Here is a 19,653-nt window from a genome sequence, read left to right on the forward strand (position 1 = left end):
GGCTATTCTAGTTATGCTGAGGATGGACATACAGCTGATGGGGTTCATTGACTGGTCTACATTAGAGGCATACCAATATGACTACTCGCATCCTTCCTTTTCACTGTATTGATGACCTTGCAGATTTGGCTTGGAGAGGATTAAAACAATGCTGACAGTGAGAATGAGTAACATGGGGGATTCATTTTCACTCACAGCATCCTGATTTGTTAAGTGTAGAAATGAAAATGTTTTGGAGTACTGAAAGAGTAGCTGTCCTGCCTATTAAACTTTTGTTTTTGAAAGTTTCTCCATCTGAGGAAGGAACAGATCTTAAATGAAGGAACTGGCAGACACTGTGGAAAGACTGAGGTTACCAACAACAGTGCTAGAAATAAGAACAGGAAGAACACGGTTTGAAAATCCATCAAACTAGTTTGCATCATTTCAGTAGTATTAGCAGCACTTAATTTACTGCCACCATCAATCTCAGCTGCGGTTTTGTCTTCAACACCCAGCTAAGACCAAGGCCTCTATCTGCTGTTTCAGCTATGACAGCGCCGTCACTCATTGGTCTCTGTGGTGGCAGGAAGAATTTTGAGAGGGATTGGAGTATTTATCATCTCTGAGAGAAAGAAAAATATTTGTGAGTGTGGAGATCTTTCCAGTGGTAGAAGCTGAAGTCTCTCTGCGTTGCAGTGACACCGCTTCACATTATTCCTGAAGGAAATGATGGGAGAGGAAGCGATTATAGCAACACCCCGTCTCCCCACCTCCAGGATCTCTGTCCTGAATAGATAAGCCCCTCCTGTTGCTAATTTCCAGCAGAAAAGCAGGAAATGTGACAGTGTAGTTTTCCGCTTCCATAAACAAGAAGGCTGCCAGAGTTAGCCGCCAGTCCCGTGTGCCTCTGGGCTGAGTCTCCCTCTCTCTCTCTCTTAAGGGAGACGGACAGAGAAAGTGAGCAAGGGACGAGGGAGAGAGAGAGAGAGAGAGAAAAAAGGAGAAAGTGAGGGAACAGGAAAGAGGAGAAGCAGAAAGACAGGAAAATCTATCAGAGGAGAAAAGAGACGGCAAAAAGTGACAGAAGAGGAGGAGAAGGGAGAGTTTAAGACTGATAAAAGTATCAGTCTTTCTTTTTCTCCCATAAAAGAAGTAGAAATGGCCGAGAACGACACAAATCTTTTCCTGGAAATACTTCAGTCTTTTGATGCTGGTGAGTTTTTTCTTACTTCCCTTTTCTTCTACTTGGTCCTTTTCATGTGGTTTCTCAGTTTGGCACTGCTGTTCCCCAAGGAATTTCAGTTTTAATCCTCTCCGGTAAAAGCATGAAACGTAGTTCTGGTCCCTGTTGAAGATTTATGGTTACTACAATTTAAAATATCTTAAGATCTCTTTATTTTTTATGAATCCTCCTTTCAAATATATAGGACACTGATATGTTTTCTTTTGAGTTTTTTCACCCTGGTCTCCCAAATGTAATTTCCAGATGACTTCTGACCAGAGTCTCCTTTCCCTTTTTCCAAAAGTTAGAGAATAAGAGCAGCAGTGGAAATAATGGGCTTGTAGCAAAGTAGTCTTTTTTAATTCTTAGCTGCATTGAGAGGAAATTGATTTGTTTTCCCTGGCAGTATTCCAGCAGGATTTGTCTTAGCCACTACATTCTCCCTCTTCTCTCAAGCACGCTTACGTTGGCACTAGTTCTTCCAAAGCAAAGAAGCAACGAGCAAAAAAAATTCATTGCCTTTATATTTTTTCTTTTTTCTTTTTTTGACTGGAGGAAATGTTATCGGTTTGTGTTGACCCCAGAAAACTTGCTCCCGTAAACATGAAAAAGGAAGGCCTGTTATTATTTTGTCAACGAGCACCGTCTTGCAAAATTCTGTTGGCAATCTTCCGTTTTGCTATAAACAGATGGTTTTTGTAATCTTGCTTGGGGCGAATATTCTAATTAGAATTCCTTCCATTCCCAGGAGATGGCAAAGAGGCAAAAAGTTATTGAGGATAGAGCAAAGTTTGGATGAATTGCATGTGCATAACTATTCTTAAACTTATGTTCCTTGTACACTGTAAAGCCGAACAGTTGAAGGTTGTTAGAACAATGAGTTTTGTTAACTTAAAAATCCAAAATAGCTACTTAAGTTCTATTTTTCTGAGTTGATAGAACACATTTTAGTTTTATGTAAATAGTACTCAATCATTTCATGTTTTTTTTCATTGTTCCCAAGTTATTTGGCAATCATCCCTTAATTTGCAGAGTTTTCCCAGAATGACTTTGGGTGATAGACACTTCTGCACTTTGAGTGAAGTTAGTGACTCAGCTAGTGAAGTCCTGCCTATGGGGACCATCCTCAACATGACAAGGTTAATGTACAGGACTCTGGAGAAGAACACCTTCTGGATCAATGTAAACCTTTCAGTTTTTAACTGTGAAGGTCCTTGCTTTCACACCAGCAACTTAACTTTCAAGCAAAATTACAACTGATTTTTTTTTTTTTTTTTTTGAACCATGGTTGATTTTTTTCAAAGTTTCACTCCTACAAGGAAAAAAAAACAATCAACACTTGATGCAAAGTTTTAAGGCAGACAGAGGAGAAAAAGGTCCTCCTCTACATTGCCACATGATGTTTGTCCTTTTTTCAAATCTGTTTGTAGTCAGTGCTTGTTGTTTTCGCCATACCTAGCCTGGTAAGAGAGGGAGAAAGGCAGCAGGCAGCCCAGCATGTCCATGTGAACGTAAATGTGCTATTCGCACAGCTGGAACCATTTCCAAACTAACGGTACTTTACTACAAAAAAATATTTAACAGCACAGCTAGTAAATGCTCCAATTCAATCAGCTCAGTGAAATGACTCCTCTGACCAATTTGTAACACAAACAGGTGAGTTAACTGGTACACTGTGAGGGGAACACCTCTCACAGCGAACCTCAACTGTGCCCTTAATATAATTAGTAATAATATTTAACAAAGAATGAATAAAAGTCGGTCCCTCCTCCTAGAAAAATTGGCTGGTGCAGCGAATGAAACAGGGAAACAAAACAGCACTGACCTCCTAGCTCTGCGTAAAGATGCCTTTATGCACAGACCAGAGGAGAGAGAAGCAAAAACTGCATTTTATCTTCCACTCCAATATATATAAATGTAAGAGCAAATATTTTTTAGAATCTGCAGAACTTATTCGCAAAATCACGTTGCTTCTGATGTGCATAGGTGTGACAAAATTCACCTCCAAATTATTCTTATTTTCATGCCATTTGTTCTCGCTGTCTTTAATGTGTAAAGGACTTAAGACTGAACAGTTGAAGGTTGTTTAGAAAAATGAATTACAGTAAGTTAAAAATCCAAACAGCTATTTCAGTTTCTTTTGTTTTTTGTCAATAGGACACTGTAAACCAGTGGTTCTCAACTGGTTGAGTCATGGGACCCACCATCAACCCACTCCTCCAGGAGAATTGCAACCCAAATTTTGAGGTATCTTTTTTGTCAATCAGATGAATTTAATGAAAAAAAAAATAGTAGAGCTTGGGCCTAAGACAGTACAAAAGGTGTAACAAAAACAATGTTTTATAAAGTGTGACAATTTAGCATAATTTGTTCTCAGGCAAATATCTGCGACCCACTGAAATGGGCTTTGCAACCCACTTTTGGGTCCCGACCCACCAGTTGAGAACCACAGCTGTGAACTGTACTCAATTATTTCCATTTTTGTCATTGCACTCAAATTATTTGACAATCATCCCTTAATCTGCAGTTTTCCCAGAATGCCATTGGCATTCAGTTTTGCACCATGAGTGAAGTTACTGACTCAGTCAGAAAAGTCCTGCCTATGGAAAACAACTACAATTTACAATGGATGGTGTTGCAGGGGGGAGGAGGACTTTTTGATTTGGTTTTCACCTTCCAGTTATTGTCACTCAAGTTGGCCTAAACTGAGTGGCAAAAATGTTGAAAATTTCTGTATGTGATAGAAATAAGACAAAATTGCAGTGGATCACGAACACTTAGCTTTACAAAGAAATACAAACAAACATGTCTTTTGCTGTACTGAAACAGAGTTTTTAAATATATCAAAGTTTCCACAATGTAGTTTAACTGAAATAAGTTACCCTAAAATAAATGTACAAGTAAAATTGAGTTGATAAAACTTAAAACGGCTAAGTACTTTCTACTAAACAAATACTGTTTCTTCAGAGAGTGTTACTTAAAATTTGATGTAATCGGTTGCCTGTAATATTTTGGGTTCTTTGACTCATCAGGGACTGAGGTGTGAATGGTATATTTAAACTTGAGTCTACTTTAAAAAAAATAAAAAAAAAATTCCACCTATCAAATACTTCATCCACCACTTCAATACTTACTCGGTTTCAGCATATTTTTTTGAGTATTTTCAACTTGTTCACTTTAAAGAGTACGTTTTAATGGGCTGAATGTTATAAAAGCAACCACAAAGCAACAATAAAACTTTAAGTCATTTTTTAAAGACAATAAACTTAGCACTGGTTGTGACATATCCTTTTTTATTCTTCACAGTCCCTCTCATAATAGCCTTTTGTGTGTCCATGGCTGTTGGTCTGGTCTTGGGAGCGCTGGTTTATGTAATCTTGACCTGGATGTCCCGACGCAGAGCAGGGTCTGCAAGCATCACCCGTCGTCCTCCCCGCCATTCCCGCTCCTCCTCCCGCAACCGCCCTGGCTTTAACCGTAACAGCAGCTACGACCGGCGCAGCAACAACAGCCTGGTCAGCGCTGCTTTCAGCTTCCACCGACAGACGTCCTCTCCGGATCAGTTTGACCCACTAGGGCACAAATCGAGCTTCAGGGCCTCCACCTTCCACCCTCTCCTCCAGTGCAGTCAAATCGCCAGGGAAGCAGAGGAAGGGAGCCAGACCACGCTGCCTCGCACACCAACTCTGACCACGTCAACTGGATCGGCTCACACAGGAGCCCAGCAAGCTGCTAACCCATCAAGACCAGAATCGTTTTGGGGGAATGTTAACCTCAAGGGTCCTAGTGTGACACAGACCCCACCTCCAGCTTATGAGAGCATTATTAGAGCTTACCAGGAAACTTGCACTTGAGAGGAGTGACACTGTCTGGCTGTCTGATTTAAAAATGATATTGGACTAAATCTGTATTGAGTCATAAAAGCAGGGAGAGCTACATGGAGAGGAAAGAAATATAAAGGCAAAGTAAGTTTGTTTCTTCATAGTTAACTGGGGTTGACATAAGCATACATGCCTTTCACCATTTAATACATATGACTATTTGAAAACAGCTATTTAGGACTCTCAGTGATGTGACAGTGGCCTCTTGTGAACAATTTCTTACAAAAAAATTTGTATTAAGTGGTGATTGACACTTGTGTATGCTTGCACAGAGCCATGGTTTAATTTAGATAATGTAAAATCTTTTCACTACATATCTGTGATGAACGGGCATTTAAGCTGCAAAGTAAAATGTCTTCTTTACCCCTGCTCATCACTGAACAACTATGCAAAAGAAATAATGGATGTGTATGAATGTGTATGAGTGTAAAGTGAGTGATTTTAAAGCCTTAAACATACATTGTAGATGATACGTCTACGGTGGAGACAGCTTTACTCTCATTTTATGTTTTAATTGTTCCCTCATGTTTTTACAGGGCTGCGGTGTGTGAGTGTGTGTGGCATTCAAACTTATTTAGTGCCTGTGTTAGCATATAAAGTGTGCCTGATTTGGAGAAAGGGACAAATTGGGCATTTGAACTCAGAAGTTTGTATATTGTATTTTTGAATGTAATTTACTGAGATTTTGCTCATAACTTAAGGAAATAAATGCAAGAATAAAAAGCATAACTGGTGTGTTTTTATATGGCATGGGGCATTTGTAAGCAAAAAATACATTACCATTAATAAGTACAACATAACATATGGTTCATAATGACATGAGCACCTGTAAAATATTAAATTGTATCAAAATACTGTACAATAGGAGTGTGGGGGAGCAAGCACCAGCTATAAATAAACATGGACACAATAATACTGTGTAACCTTGTAATAGTAATAATCATAACCAACAACACTATGCACCTTTTAGTTACGTCCATTATTAACCTGACACGCCAGATGGATGTGTTTCACACATCCATCTGGAAAACCACTCATAGACAGTGTTTGGGAAAGGGCAGAGGCTTTGAAAAAAACTCGGAGGGTGATTGGATGAACGTTGGGTCTGTCACATCTTTATGGGCTTATCAGAGCAACAAAACACGTGACGTAGCTGCTACTGAGCTGCACCCCTACCGAAGGAGTAAACTCAATATAGGACCATGGCGACTGTAGACATGTCAGTACAATATTACATAATGTGTAGATCAGTGTTTCCCAACCATTTTTCCTTGAAGCCCCCCCTACATGCACCTAAGAAAAGCAGAGCCCCCCCCCCCAGGACCCAAGAGTGAAGAAAAAGTGACACACTGACACCAAAAATCAACAAAGATTTGAATTGTTTCAATGATAAAACCCTAAAAGAGGTCTATGAATGCTTTTATTATCTAAAGACCTTTGCATAAACTACTTACTAACTGTTTTATCATGGTTTTAGTCAATATTTGCACATCTATTTTTGGCAGCCTCAAAGCAGACAAAGCCTCGCGCCCCCCCTTGAGATCTTTGGCGCCTCCCTGGGGGTCCCGGACCCCAGGTTGGGAACCAAGGGTGTAGATCATATCATCTCTACCTAAAAAATTATCAAACTGGTATTTTGAAACACACTTCAGGTCAAAGAAATATTGCACCTTCTGAGATTTGATAATCGCATAAGGACTTATTGCAATTTCATCTTAATTTTGATTAATTACCCAGCCCTATTTGGCAAGATCTTAAATTCCTTGTTTTCTGACTCTTTGTTAGTCCCATCAATGTTAGACCTACTTCCGGGGTAATATGAGTGAAATTTATAAAAGAAGTCCAGTTATGAATAAAGTGTGATATCTTACAGCAGAACTTCAGGCTGAATCCTTGGGTCAACCAATCAATATTCAGGTGTCAATGGTCTTTCTGAGAGGACTGTACTTGTAAAATACTATTTATGTCACAGTTGCTCGATTGGACTGCAGATTTTGGATTTATTTTGCACAGCTCCATACAGAAGATAAATCTTAGTAGTCTTACAAGGGAACTAGTTTTGGAGATGATGGGCACTGATTTTTCCAGAGTCCTCTCGATGACGGACACGCCCCTTTACAGTAACAACGGCAGCAATTTACAGTATGTTGAGTATATAAGATAAATGTACAAATTAAATTTGAAAAATCTCATCGTGCCGTATGCATTCAGTCATTCTGTCTTAATCTAATACTACTGTAATGTGTTTACTGCTCGTTTCGCTAGGTTCTCTTGTTGCGGTGGATGACGTATTATTTGTGAGACGGGTTAGTGATGCGTTTATGGACACCGGTCGCCCCAGTGTCATAGCGGGGCTAACAAGGCGGTACTGGCATTTTCCAGCATAACAGAAAGGTAACGTCAGTGTGAAAGTGACAGACGGAGCAGTATGAAAAAGTTAACACCTAAATATCCAACATTAACGTTTGTATGTATGCGTTAGCTTTAAACGTGAAACACTGGCCAAATGCTAAAGTGAGTGAGTTTGTGTTAGCCATAGGTTGGTTTAGCTGTAGCCAAAGCTACGAGGGTGATTATGTGGATGTCAGCGTTTTGTGGGCTACAAAGCTTGCCCTAGCATGACAAAAAACTAATAAAATGGTTTATCTGACTGCCAGTTTAAGTGACAGACTCAGCTAGCTTTGTGGGGGGGGTTTTAAAGTTAACTGTAGCTTTGTTAGCCAAATGTGGCTAAGTTAGACTGTGCATGATTTTATGTCTGATTACACTGATTATTTGACAAAAGATGGCATTTGTTGTTGTCATGAGCTTCTAAATGTTGGTGCATGAGCAACTTCGGAAGTGAAAGACTGTTAGCTGGTTTGCTAAAGTAACTTAGCAGTGTAATAAAAAAGTTATACATTAGGTAAGTTCTGAGTGAAGTGACATTGGCCACGCGTCTTTCCTATGGTGTGTAGAGTCTGTTGTAATATAAGTTGAATCTTCTTTGGTGGTCTGGTTTATTGAACCGCAACATACTGTGTTAACTTACATGCAGGCGGAGGATGTCTGTGGCAGCTCTTCGTTTGATCCGCTGTCGGAGACTGAGCACAGCTGGGCGGTCTGGAGTGAAAAAAGTGTTTCAGTGGAAAGATCTGAGTAAGTTCGTGTAAATTAACCCATCGCTGACATAACTGCGTGACAATTTGTAATGCTTGTTTCAGTCCTCTCAATACTGCATTTTCATTTTAGTTTATTTTAGTGCATGGTACAAAATGTTATGTTAGTACAGAGAGCAAAGTTAACTAGTATATGTAAATATATGTAATACTACATGACCTATAAAGCTTATTCTTATTCTGATGTTCTCGAAAGTTCGTGTAAAGAGTTTTTAAGAGGTTATGAAAGATGTTACATCTGAAATTGATGCTGCTTTTTGACCTACAAAACCAAAATCTTCTATAACCACCATAATCTTCAAGACTTACCATTTGTATACGGCTATATATGTATATTTTTGTATAGATATTATTTACAACTTATAGATGCAGGTTTCATACCCAAAATATAAGTTGTAAATATTGGCTGAAATGTTCACACTGCCAATGGTGACAATTCACTTTTTAAGATAATATCTGTCGATATCGATATCATACTGATAATGCCCTGCATACCTTATTTTGAATGCCTGTAACTGCTGGAGTGGGCTAAGTCTTACGTACAGGACAAAATCAGAAAACAGAAAAGTACTGCTTTGGGGGTACCAAAACTGACAAACCAAAAGTTCCTTTTTTGAGCTTTTAATAGCAAACACAAGGACTTCTGTACTTTAATCCATGGATCAGCCCATATGCTTTTTTGAAAACTGCTTTAATTTTTATTCTCTAAAATGTGTTCCTTTTTTGTTAAATTTTAGGAAAGGTTGCTAAAGTCACTGGTGCAGTTGTCTTTGGGTAAGTTAGATATGTACCAGAATTTAAACCACGCCTTCAATGGCCACATATTACAGATTTATATTTGTGTGAGAACGTATCTCTTTATCTTTCACAGCTCATTTATGACTTTTTTGCAGGGGTTGTCTGTTTATCACATATGAAGTGGTGGCCTTGGACAAGGCCGTGACCATTGACACCAGTGCTATTCTTCAGGAGAAGTACAAGTCTTACATTTATCTGAAAGCCACTCCCTCAGATGAAAAGGATAACCTTACTGCAGGTACTGAATGTCATTCATTTCCTAAAGCAAGGTGGGAAATCATTATGTATTCCTTTTAAAATACCTGAAAAGGAAAATTTGTAAGTTGAATAGATTAAGTTTTGGATGGATTGTTTTTGGAAGCCTCCTAAGCCAGCTGGATGACGTGTGGAATTAGCTGAGTGGCTGTATTATTTTTGTTCGAGCTCAAGCTCTGAGTTAGTCATGTGCAGGTGCCCAGTGACATCTGCTATTCTCACTTCCTGTCCTTCCTTGCTTCCCCTCTTTACCGTCTTTCCTGCCTACATATTATAGTTGGTCTGTTGCCTGATCTCACTTCCACTGTTCAAGGTTTACTTATTTGAGGAAATCACTGTCAGTCTACCTATACTGGTACTAAACTATTACTCAATAAGTCATGTCATCTTGGTATTAAAATGATCAAAGTGGATATAATTAAATGTTAATTAAAGTATATTAGTCAAATATGCTTTTAACATTCTGTGTTTGTTCCAGGGCTTACACATAAAGCAAGGAGGGAACTTCATAAAGCTGCAAGGCGGTTTCTTGAGGTGTCATCACGGCTTTGGCTGCAGTCACTAGATGGTAAGAAATCAAAAACTGTTCCTGAACTGTACTAGTTTGACTCTAACTTACACTAACAATGCTCAGGGTGAAAACGGGGGTGCTGCATTAGGTGTTTCTGAGATAAGAAGTTGTTACTTTCAAAAGGATAACTATTCAGAAACTGACAGAAAACTGTAGGTAAGCCTCTTTTATGAGGATTTTATGACAAGGAAACACCTGCCTTATACTAGCACATCCTGTTTTGACCATCACATATTTAGTGTATAATTGCTTACATTGTTCAGTGACTGACACACCCATTCCTGATTGTTTTGTTCAACTTTGTGTTCAAAACTTCTTTTGTATATAAATGCAGAGCTGTAAGATTACAGAAATACATGGCATATTTTAACATGATAAATCATTTCAGTAACACATCTAATAAATTAATTTTTGACTTTTAAAAACTAATAGCTGCCAAGTTGATGCCACATGATTTCAAACAGCAAGGTTTGTAACTTACTAGTTACAAACTAGGTGCTAGTTACTACAGGCATGTATTAGTTGTTTACATGCTGAAAGGGACGATGTAGACTAGAGATGCACCGATGTTTAAAATAACAATAAAGTCAATACCAATGATTTTTTCATTACTTCTTGTGTGTATGACTCCCACTATGTGAACAGTTTTTCTCATGGTTGCCAGTCGAATTCTGTGATTCAATCTGCCAAATAAAAATAAAATTCTTCTTTGAATGAGCAGTAAGGTGTATGAGATGCCAGCATTTAATTGACTGGGCACAACAGATACATCTTCGCTAATGACATGTGTTCATGCCACATTATTTGCCCATGGTTGATGTTTGTCAACAAGACCTATATTGGCTGATACTGATGTTAAACCAGTGCATCGGTGCATCCCTACTGTAGAACCTTAGCTGTAGAGGTTAGTATAGTTTGAATATGTGCTTGTTAATTTTTACCGCCTTTTACCTTCTCTGTTTTGCAAAGGTCTTTCTGGTCAGTTTGGTCTCTGTTTGTTTGTTGTAGAGCACTTTAGTCATGTGGATGCAGACCCACATGAAGTGGCATTATGGGTCTTACTGAAGAGGACACAATCTGCCAATAAAGCTGTCAGACTCCAGGCTGTGCAGGAGCTTGCAGACAATCACCACTGGCATGGTGAGTTTAAAACAAAACTTCAAAATCAACTTGAGTATATACACCTATATAAGTGAGTTTAAATTACTGAACATTCGTTGCAGACTACCAGTACCAGACAGCAGCCCAGGTTATAGACCAGAGAACAGCTGTGGGTCTAGCTCGAACTCCTCAAGTAGACCTTCGATTCTTCCTGCGCTCACCCTCACTGCCAGACCCAGAGGATGTAAGAGGAATATTTTATCTCATAGATTTTATATCATCATACTTCTCAAAGGTTTTATATTATGATATTCTTTGAAGGATTAAGATTTTGCATGCACAAGTGTCAGTCTGCAAAAAAACATTGAAACCAATCTACAGCTATCATTGGCCTGATCTTTTTATCACATAGGTAATTCTGGTGTTAACAAAGATGTGTTAACTTCTTAACAGGGGTTGTCGGCAGAGGATGAACTTAGGCAGCTCCTGGGCTCTCTGCCTCAGTCTGAGGTGGACAAATGTGTTCAGTATTTCACCTCACTAGCACTCAGAGAGAGCACCCAGTCTTTGGCAGCACAAAGGGTACTGACAGAAATAAATAAATGCAGACATGCATTTATCCTTTTCTTTTTGAAAGTAGTTTCTCAAATCAAAAAGGTGAAGAGAACAGCTCCTCGTGCTTTTTACAAACATTTATCTTGTTTTAAAGGGTGGATTGTGGTGTTTTGGTGGAAATGGGCTGCCTTACGCACAGAGCCTCACATCTGTTCCCTCTGAGAAGGTGGAGTCTTTCTGTCTGCAGGCTCTGGTTCAGCACTCAAAGGTAATAATGGCCTATCGACACATATCAGCAGTAACTAAGACTAAGCTGAGCTGATGAATTTTGCAGTTCATCTGTTTACTTACTGGAACATAACTTGTGTGTAGGTACAGAGCCATTGTGACCACATAGTTGCCAATGGGGGTCTGCAGCTCCTGCAAAGGGTTTATCAGCTTCGCAGAGACTCTCTGAAGATTCAACGGAACATTGTTCGTATTATAGGAAACTTGGCCCTTAATGAGAGTGTTCACCAGGCCATCACACAGTCCGGTAAATCTGCTACTCATCCCATCATTCCCGGAGGTCCAGATCATGTGTAATCTTGACTGAATTTACTTGTGTGCATGTGAAATGCCAAGCATCGTTTTAATGTTTTCATGCAATGCCTAGTCAACCAACATTTTAGGGTTTATTCAGATTTGTACGTTTGTTTCTGTTTTCAATAGTTTGTATTTCTGTCTTCTTTACCTTTAACTCTTTCAGGCTGGGTTTCTGTCCTGGCTGAGATGATGCAGTCTCCTCATGTCATGCAGGCATCTCATGCAGCCCGCGCTCTGGCAAACCTGGATAGGGAGACGGTCAAGGAGAAATATCAGGATGGTGTTTATATACTCCACCCACAAACACGTGGCAAGTAGGAAGCAATCATGTTTAATCTCATGATACTTAATGCATTTATATTTTGTTGAACATGTCAGTCGACATTTGCATAATTTTTAAAAACGTGTTTATTTTCAGCCAGGAAATCAAAGCAGATGTGCTTTTCATCCATGGGATTCTCGGAGCAGCTTTTAAGACGTGGAGGCAGAAGGACCGAGATGCATTAGAAGAAGAGAAGGAGCCAGAAAACGAGGATGACTACGCAGAGTGCTGGCCAAAGGTCAGCTTTCTCCTATGATAACCACTGAATACCATAAATAACCACGTGTTCCTTTAATGTTTTTCTTCCTACCATGATGTGAAATACTTTTTCTGACTTGATAGGAGAATCAATAGTGTTTACTTTGCTCACTTAACTGTGGGGTTTACAACAGATTTGGCTGGATCTGAAAGGAAACTAATAAATGTCTCCTTTTTATTTACAGTCATGGCTGGCTGCTGATTGTCCTAATCTGAGAGTACTATCAGTAGAATATGACAGTCACCTAAGTGACTGGATGGCCAAGTGTCCTGCCGAGAATCAGAGGTGAGGAATGCGTGGTTCTTCAACTTGTTAACTTGGCAATAACTGTAATAAAAGGCAGAACCCATCCAGCAAAATGGCCCTTTAAAGCTAATTGCTCTTCATTTATTAAACTGAATTATATACGATTCCAAGTTCTCTTTTTGCATTATGCACATTTTGAACTTTGTGAGTAAGCTGTTGATCATTTTTCAGGAAGTCCTTGGCCTACAGAAGTCAAGAGCTGCTAAAGAAGCTGAAACTGGCAGGAGTAGGAGAAAGGCCTGTGGTCTGGGTGGCCCACAGTATGGGAGGTATTTAGTCACAACTTTCATTCCTGAAATATTCCTGATTTGTACTTTTATCCCTTAAATGCAACATGACAAACAAACAGCTTTGTCTGATTTTTGAGTCTATCCACAATTTAAAAGCTTTGCTCAGTGAATCTGTATGTTCTTATCATTGTTTTTTCCAACTAGGGTTGCTTGTCAAGAAAATGCTGCTGGATGCAGTGGAGGACCCTGATATGCATGAACTATTAAAGAACACAAAGGGCATTTTGTTCTATAGTGTTCCTCACCATGGCACATTTATGGCAGAATACTCTGTCAATGTCAGATATCTCCTCTTTCCCTCTATAGAAGTCAGAGAACTTTGTAAAGGTAGGCAAATTACACAAATTTTGAGGCTTGAGGTGGTTTATTTCTCAAATGTTGTTCTATATCTTCTAACTATCCATTTGTATTAAGACTCACCAGCACTGCGCAACCTGAATGAGAACTTCCTGAACATGGCCAAAAAGAGGGAAATCCAGGTGCTGAGCTTTGCAGAGACGCTGCCAACAAACATTGGTCCTATGATCAAGATACTGGTGGTGCCAACTCAGTCAGCAAGTATGTAAGAAGACTGAGACATCTGTGATTTATGGTGTATACATGAATATGCAGCTAGTGAAACTTTGTGTCTGTTACATTGTTTCTTTAGCTCTTACCTTGAGCCTGCTGTGTTTGGTTTCAGGTCTCGGTATAGGAGAGCTAATCGAGGTTGACGTCGATCATCTCAACATCTGTAAACCAGAGAAGAAAGACTCATTTCTGTACAAGCGAAGCCTCCAGTTCATCCAGGAAGCCCTGCAGAGCTACATCACCCACTGAATTAAATATCTCAATACAAACGCACAAACTGGACCTACTGTATACTTGAAATGGTGGAGAGCACTGTCACCTCCCTAACACCAAACCAAATAGTTAACCTATCTGCCTCTCTGTGTTACATATTTACATAAACATCCACTAATATGATACAAGTGTGATTTGGGGAAATAAAGGTGTTTTAAAATTAGATTTCTGTGAGGATTTGTCACTTGTGATGACTAAAACCTGAGTGTTCAATTTGTTCCTCACTAGTAAGTCAGTTGAATAAAAAACAGATTTAATATGTGAAGATCACAATTGCCAGAACGCTGTCATCATGAATTATTATTTAATTTTTTATTTTTTTGGCACTTTTTTTCATCTTGAACATGCAAGCTTAACATTTCACATAATGCCCTTAATGTATTCACTTAAAGATGCACTGACCATTGCCACTCATGTTCGTCAGTATTTCAGATGAGAGTGATGGATTAAGATTGTATTTTTTTTATTGATCTATTTTATTATTACAAAAAGTGTGACAGTCACATTATCTGCCAAAACATATTCCTTACTTAACCTTACCTCGACTGGACCTATATGAATATCTGTTTAGGTTGCTTTATTTATTTTAAGGGGCCTGTTCAAACAGTTGGACTTTAATCTCCATGTGTTTTGTCCCAGTTGCCACTAGCAATGCTTAAAGTTAATAAATGAATGAGGTGGAGGCTTAATTTCAATTGTCTATGCATTGTGTTTTCATTTCAAAGCCTAGAAATAAAAAGAAAATGCCTATTTAAAGCATCAACATAGGATGGGAAAAGAAATTCATTGAGTGTGACTTTTTATGCAACACTGTGCATTACTGTGTTTTAAATCTATATTTTTAAAAACTTTACTTCATCATTTTGTGGTATAAATATAGTTCCACCGAATTATAATAGTCGATAAATTGGGACCGTGCAAAAACTTAAAGAAATAGTTAAAGTAAGACAAATACTTGCTTTCTTATTCTCGTGGCGCTGCTATCCAACAGGCTGCAAAATCTGTGTCAGGTTTGGAGCATACGCATATTTTGGGACGCATACTTTCGTCCCTTGGCGCATACCGTACGCTTCCCACGTCTTCTCTTCTCCACAGTGCTAACAAAGTTAGCATTCTAGCACTCCAGTTAACCAGACTGGTGAAGGTTGGTCTAAACTGTTAACTTCAACTAAGCGTAGGTATGTAAATATTTAAATGTTGCTTATCTATTTGATTATCCCGAAGTCGTTTTACCTACGAGAATGTTTCTGAAGTTGCAGTACAGCCAGTTTCGTTGCTTTTAAACTGAAGATAGCACTACAGAGCTAACCAGGCTAACATTCAAGCTAACGGTTCTAATCTAAGATTTCCATAACGTTTTAGTTTCTGATTTGCTGTGGCAACGAAAACAGTACTTAGTCGTGATATTCTCCTTCCTGAGAACGACTTTACTGGAATAGATTTTACACTGCTTAATCGTGATTTCATACAATAAAATCACACACTTTTGTTCCAGGTTGGAATAATTGTGTTTGCTTAAACGTCGATTCATCTGCACCTGTCAACATGGTCAACGTACACAAAGGGGTTCTAATTGAATGGTGAGGAAACGGCATGTAAATTCTAAACAAAAGTTATTGTATGTCAATGAAGCATACAGGTACATCTAAAGAAAAAAAGACATTAAGTCAAGGTTCATTTTTTTCCCATAATTAACTTAAAAAGTTAAACTTTGCAATTTTAAGATTCATATCATATAAAGTAAAATATTTCAAGACTTTTTATGTTTTAATCTTGATGATTATGGCTTGCAGCTCCCAACAAATCTAAAATCCACCCTCAAAATATTAAAATATTGTTGAAAAGTCCAATTTGCTTCAGTCTCTCACTCTGGTTCAGTACACACAATCATGGGGAAGACTGACTAGTTTTGTGCAGAGGACAATTACTGATACTCTTTACAAGAAGTGTGAGCCACAGAAGGTCACTTCTGAAAGGAAAGGTTGTTTTCAAGAGCTGTATAAAAGCATATTTATGGAAGTTGACTGGAAGGGAAAAGTGTGATAAGTAAAGGTGCACAAGCAACAGGGATGAGGGCAGCAGCCTTCAGAAGGTTGACAGACAAAGCAGATACTAGAATTTAGAGGAACTTCACGAGGAGTGGACTGGGGCTGGAGTCAGTGGATCTAGAGCCACCAATCAGACGGGTCCAGAAGATGGGCTACAAGTGTCATGTTCTTAGTGTCAAGCTAATCCTGAAGCACAGACAACATTAAAAGTGTCTCACCTGGGCTAAGGAGAAAAAGAACTGGACCACTGCTCAGTGGTCCAAAGACCTATTTCAGACAAAAGTCAATTTTGCATTTCATTTGGAAATCATAGTCTTGATGAGGATCAGAGAGGCACAGAATCTAAGGTGCCTGAAGTGTGTTCAGTTTCCACAGCCAGTGATGGTTTGAGGTGCCATGTCATCTGCTGCTGCTAGTCCAATGTGCTTGATAAAGTCCTTCCATCTGCTGAGAAGCTTTATGGAGATACTGATTCCTTTTTTAGCAGGACTTGACACCTGTCCACAAAAATGGTTTGCTGACCATTGTATTATTTTGCTTGATTGGCCAGCCAACTGGCCTGACCTGAGGATCTCTGCGAAAATGTCAAGAGGAAGATGAGAGACACTAGACTCAACAATACAGACAAGTTGGAGGCAGCCTGAGCTTCATAACACCCCAGCAGTGCCCCAGACTGATTAGCTTTATGTCATGTTGAAAAGAACAGCAATTTGTGAAAAATGAGCTCCAAATAATTACTTAGGGTATAAATTAGCTGAATTTTTCAGAGGTCAACATTTCTGTATTAAAATCATTTTTTTGACTTATGTTTTGTGATATTCTAACATTTTGAAATAGTGGTTTATTGATTTTCATGAGGTGTAAGCCATAACCATCAAGATTAAACCAAAAAGCCTTGAAATATTTCACTTTATATGAGATGAGTCTAGAATATATTTAAATTCTTCTTGCATTAAATCACAGGAAAAAAAAATTTTTTTTAAGGATATTCTGATTGTATATGATGAGTGGCACGTACAGAAATAAAACTTTAAAAGTTTTTAAAATATGCAGAATAACTTTTCCGCTTCCTCTTTCTTCCTCTCCCCACTGGACCAGTGATCCTGCCATGAAACAGTTCCTACTCTACCTGGATGAAACCATGGCCCTTGGAAAGAAGTTTATCCTAAAGGACCTCGATGATACACACCTCTTCATCCTGGCAGAAGTGGTTCAAACCCTCCAGGATCGAGTTGGAGAGTTAATGGACCAGAATTCATTTCCCATCACGCAGAAATAATGCTGAACTTTTTCCTAAAACTATTCCCTCTGAGACTATATTGTGATGGTCTTTATATGAATATGGTTAAAACAGTGTTTTAACTACAGACTGTACTGAGGAAATTTCTACATTTTGTTGGACTGATTTTAATTTTATGTTTTCAGATATTTTATGAAATGTTGATATATGAAAGTACCTATGTTGCTGAATGTTGTTCCATTTCACATTCGCTTCCTTAAGAGCAATTTTTTCCTATATCTAACATGTACAACATGGATATAGATAGGTGGACAGTAGTAATAATTTCATTTGGGATTTTGAAATCTACGCACAGCACTAAACAGGGCTTGTAACTTCACTTAGACTTGAGTCGTTCTTTGAATAAAAAATGAAAGGGTACTACTCCCATGTGCATGCTTCTGCTCATTTCCCCCATCCCTAAAATGTCTATCAAGTGATGCTCTACTACATCCCTAAATGACAGAACTCCTCTGAGTTCAGGTACCTAGTTTGGACCTTCATAGTTCCTTGAGCAGGAACATTTCTGCAACTTAAGTAATCCCATTTCAGCACCTTTTTCAGCCTTTTTTTAACCAATTTTAAGTTAGTTTTAAGAAAAATGGGTTTCTATTTCTGAAAGCTATATACTACTAAATAAATGTAAAAACAAAACTAAGTAGTGTTGCTTTGATAAGAGTAGTTATTATTCAGGTAAAACAGGGTTATCACAGTTTCATGTCAAAAATCCATTACACTGTCTTGACTTAGCGGACAACTGATTGTACATCTATAAATCTGACACAATGGCAAAGTAACAGTAAAAGTTGTAGATTCACTGAAATGAAGTCCTTACTTATTATTTTCTCATGAGAAAAAAAGAACAATAGGTAAGACTGTCTCTAACCAATACCTGAAACAGTGCAATATCAATCTACATAACCACTGCTGGTGTTTCTTCTAAACAATCTGGACTACTACATGTTCTAAAATACTCAATCTGAAACGTTCAAACAATATATTCGCATTTGGTAATTACTTTCTACAACTTAAGAGGGTGCACCGTTCCTGGAAGTACTGCAATACCAGGTCGATGCGTGGAGTGGACGGAGCAAGCCCCTATTCCATCTCCCTGATCCAAAAATCAATTTAATATATGGTCCCCGGGTAGGAGACGTATCAGATATTAAACTGATAAGAACAGATACTACACTTGATCTTAGCCAAAAGGCCGAGAAGCGATACCAAATAATCGCCGAAGTGAGCTAGTCAATCCGCTCATTATGCATTTCAGTCATGGTTAATTTTCCCATGATGAACTGAAAAGAGACGTCACACATGGCAATCACATATTAAGATGTTTGACGACCGATCGGCGACAAAAAGAAGACCAGAAAGGACACTTTATTCACTAAATATACAGTGAGTGACCGTTTCCATATGTTATTTCTGGTCACGTGGGAAGTTGCTGGCCAATAAGCGACCAGTAACAAAATATGTCCTAAAACCTAAAACTTGTAGTTTAAATGGTTTATTATACTGAAAGTTTGTTAATTCGGTTTAATCATTTATCAGGATCCGCATGGTCATTCATACACAATCGCACGTGCGGATGAAAAGGGCAATGATAGTACGTTGAGACTCATTTCTGTCACGACCATAAACTGAGCTCTAGCTCCCTCTTGTGACGAAAACAAGCGAGGAGACTTGTACTATGTCCTTGGTGTGCTATCGACACAGCTACTGTATTCATAACTACAAATACACGCAAACGAGACAAAACATGCGAAGTTGATAGTATCCAGCTAAGTGAAATGTGTTAATTTCACTCCAACATAATGAAGTCAACCGGTGTCGGAACCTGACTCTAAAAATGGACGGATGTAAGAGGCAAGCCAGTGCTTGTAAGGGCTGTCAACGCTTCCGTTTTGTTTTCAAAATAAAGGCAGGGCGCAATTATAAGGGAGTGGTTAAAAGGGCACTTACCTGGTTGTAAAACGTAGTAAAAGGTTTTTGGATAGTGACATCTTGTTTCTAAAATTCCAACTATTAGGAGAGTAGAAATACAGCTTTAAACGCAACAACGTTTGCCCTAAGCTACAGAAGTAAATCTTCAAGGTTAACACAAACTTAAGTATGACGCAGCGGAGTATAAACTGTGGCTTAAAAAAGCTAAAGTTACAGATTTCAGACTGTGGCTTAAAAAACCTAAAGTTACA

General features: G+C 38.7%; 3 protein-coding genes and 1 non-coding gene across 7 annotated transcripts; 3 read left to right on the forward strand and 1 right to left on the reverse strand.

Annotated features, from left to right (window-relative positions):
• Window positions 1–850: 850 nt before the first annotated feature.
• Window positions 851–5,811, forward strand: myct1a (myc target 1a). The gene is made up of 2 exons (XM_041804809.1): window positions 851–1,195; window positions 4,511–5,811. Exons 1-2 carry the CDS (start codon window positions 1,141–1,143, stop codon window positions 5,056–5,058), a joined length of 603 nt encoding a protein of 200 aa, XP_041660743.1. The 5' UTR covers window positions 851–1,140; the 3' UTR covers window positions 5,059–5,811.
• A 1,597-nt stretch (window positions 5,812–7,408) lies between these two features.
• On the forward strand, window positions 7,409–14,823 carry serac1 (serine active site containing 1). Of its 2 annotated transcripts, XM_041804741.1 has the most exons (17): window positions 7,409–7,479; window positions 8,123–8,223; window positions 8,981–9,017; window positions 9,137–9,279; window positions 9,775–9,864; window positions 10,876–11,007; window positions 11,091–11,212; window positions 11,422–11,550; window positions 11,678–11,791; window positions 11,896–12,058; window positions 12,272–12,422; window positions 12,527–12,668; window positions 12,874–12,974; window positions 13,167–13,264; window positions 13,430–13,612; window positions 13,700–13,843; window positions 13,968–14,823. In XM_041804741.1, exons 2-17 carry the CDS (start codon window positions 8,130–8,132, stop codon window positions 14,102–14,104), a joined length of 1,980 nt encoding a protein of 659 aa, XP_041660675.1. In that variant the 5' UTR covers window positions 7,409–7,479; window positions 8,123–8,129; the 3' UTR covers window positions 14,105–14,823. The 2 variants fall into 2 exon arrangements, with proteins under 2 accessions (XP_041660675.1, XP_041660677.1); XM_041804743.1 differs by lacking the exon at window positions 11,422–11,550.
• A 356-nt stretch (window positions 14,824–15,179) lies between these two features.
• gtf2h5 (general transcription factor IIH, polypeptide 5) lies at window positions 15,180–17,839 on the forward strand. Of its 3 annotated transcripts, none has more exons than XM_041805643.1 (3): window positions 15,180–15,306; window positions 15,624–15,708; window positions 17,275–17,839. In XM_041805643.1, exons 2-3 carry the CDS (start codon window positions 15,674–15,676, stop codon window positions 17,453–17,455), a joined length of 216 nt encoding a protein of 71 aa, XP_041661577.1. In that variant the 5' UTR covers window positions 15,180–15,306; window positions 15,624–15,673; the 3' UTR covers window positions 17,456–17,839. The 3 variants fall into 3 exon arrangements, with proteins under 3 accessions (XP_041661577.1, XP_041661578.1, XP_041661579.1); XM_041805644.1 differs by having other exon boundaries at window positions 15,199–15,302; XM_041805645.1 differs by having other exon boundaries at window positions 15,222–15,272.
• A 647-nt stretch (window positions 17,840–18,486) lies between these two features.
• Window positions 18,487–18,677, reverse strand: LOC121521989. Its single transcript, XR_005992914.1, has one exon. It is a non-coding gene; the product is annotated as a U2 spliceosomal RNA (small nuclear RNA).
• Between the last annotated feature and the right edge of the window lie 976 nt (window positions 18,678–19,653).

This window comes from Cheilinus undulatus, linkage group 14, assembly GCF_018320785.1.
Source record: "Cheilinus undulatus linkage group 14, ASM1832078v1, whole genome shotgun sequence".
In the NCBI taxonomy this organism is placed as follows: Eukaryota; Metazoa; Chordata; class Actinopteri; order Labriformes; family Labridae; genus Cheilinus; species Cheilinus undulatus.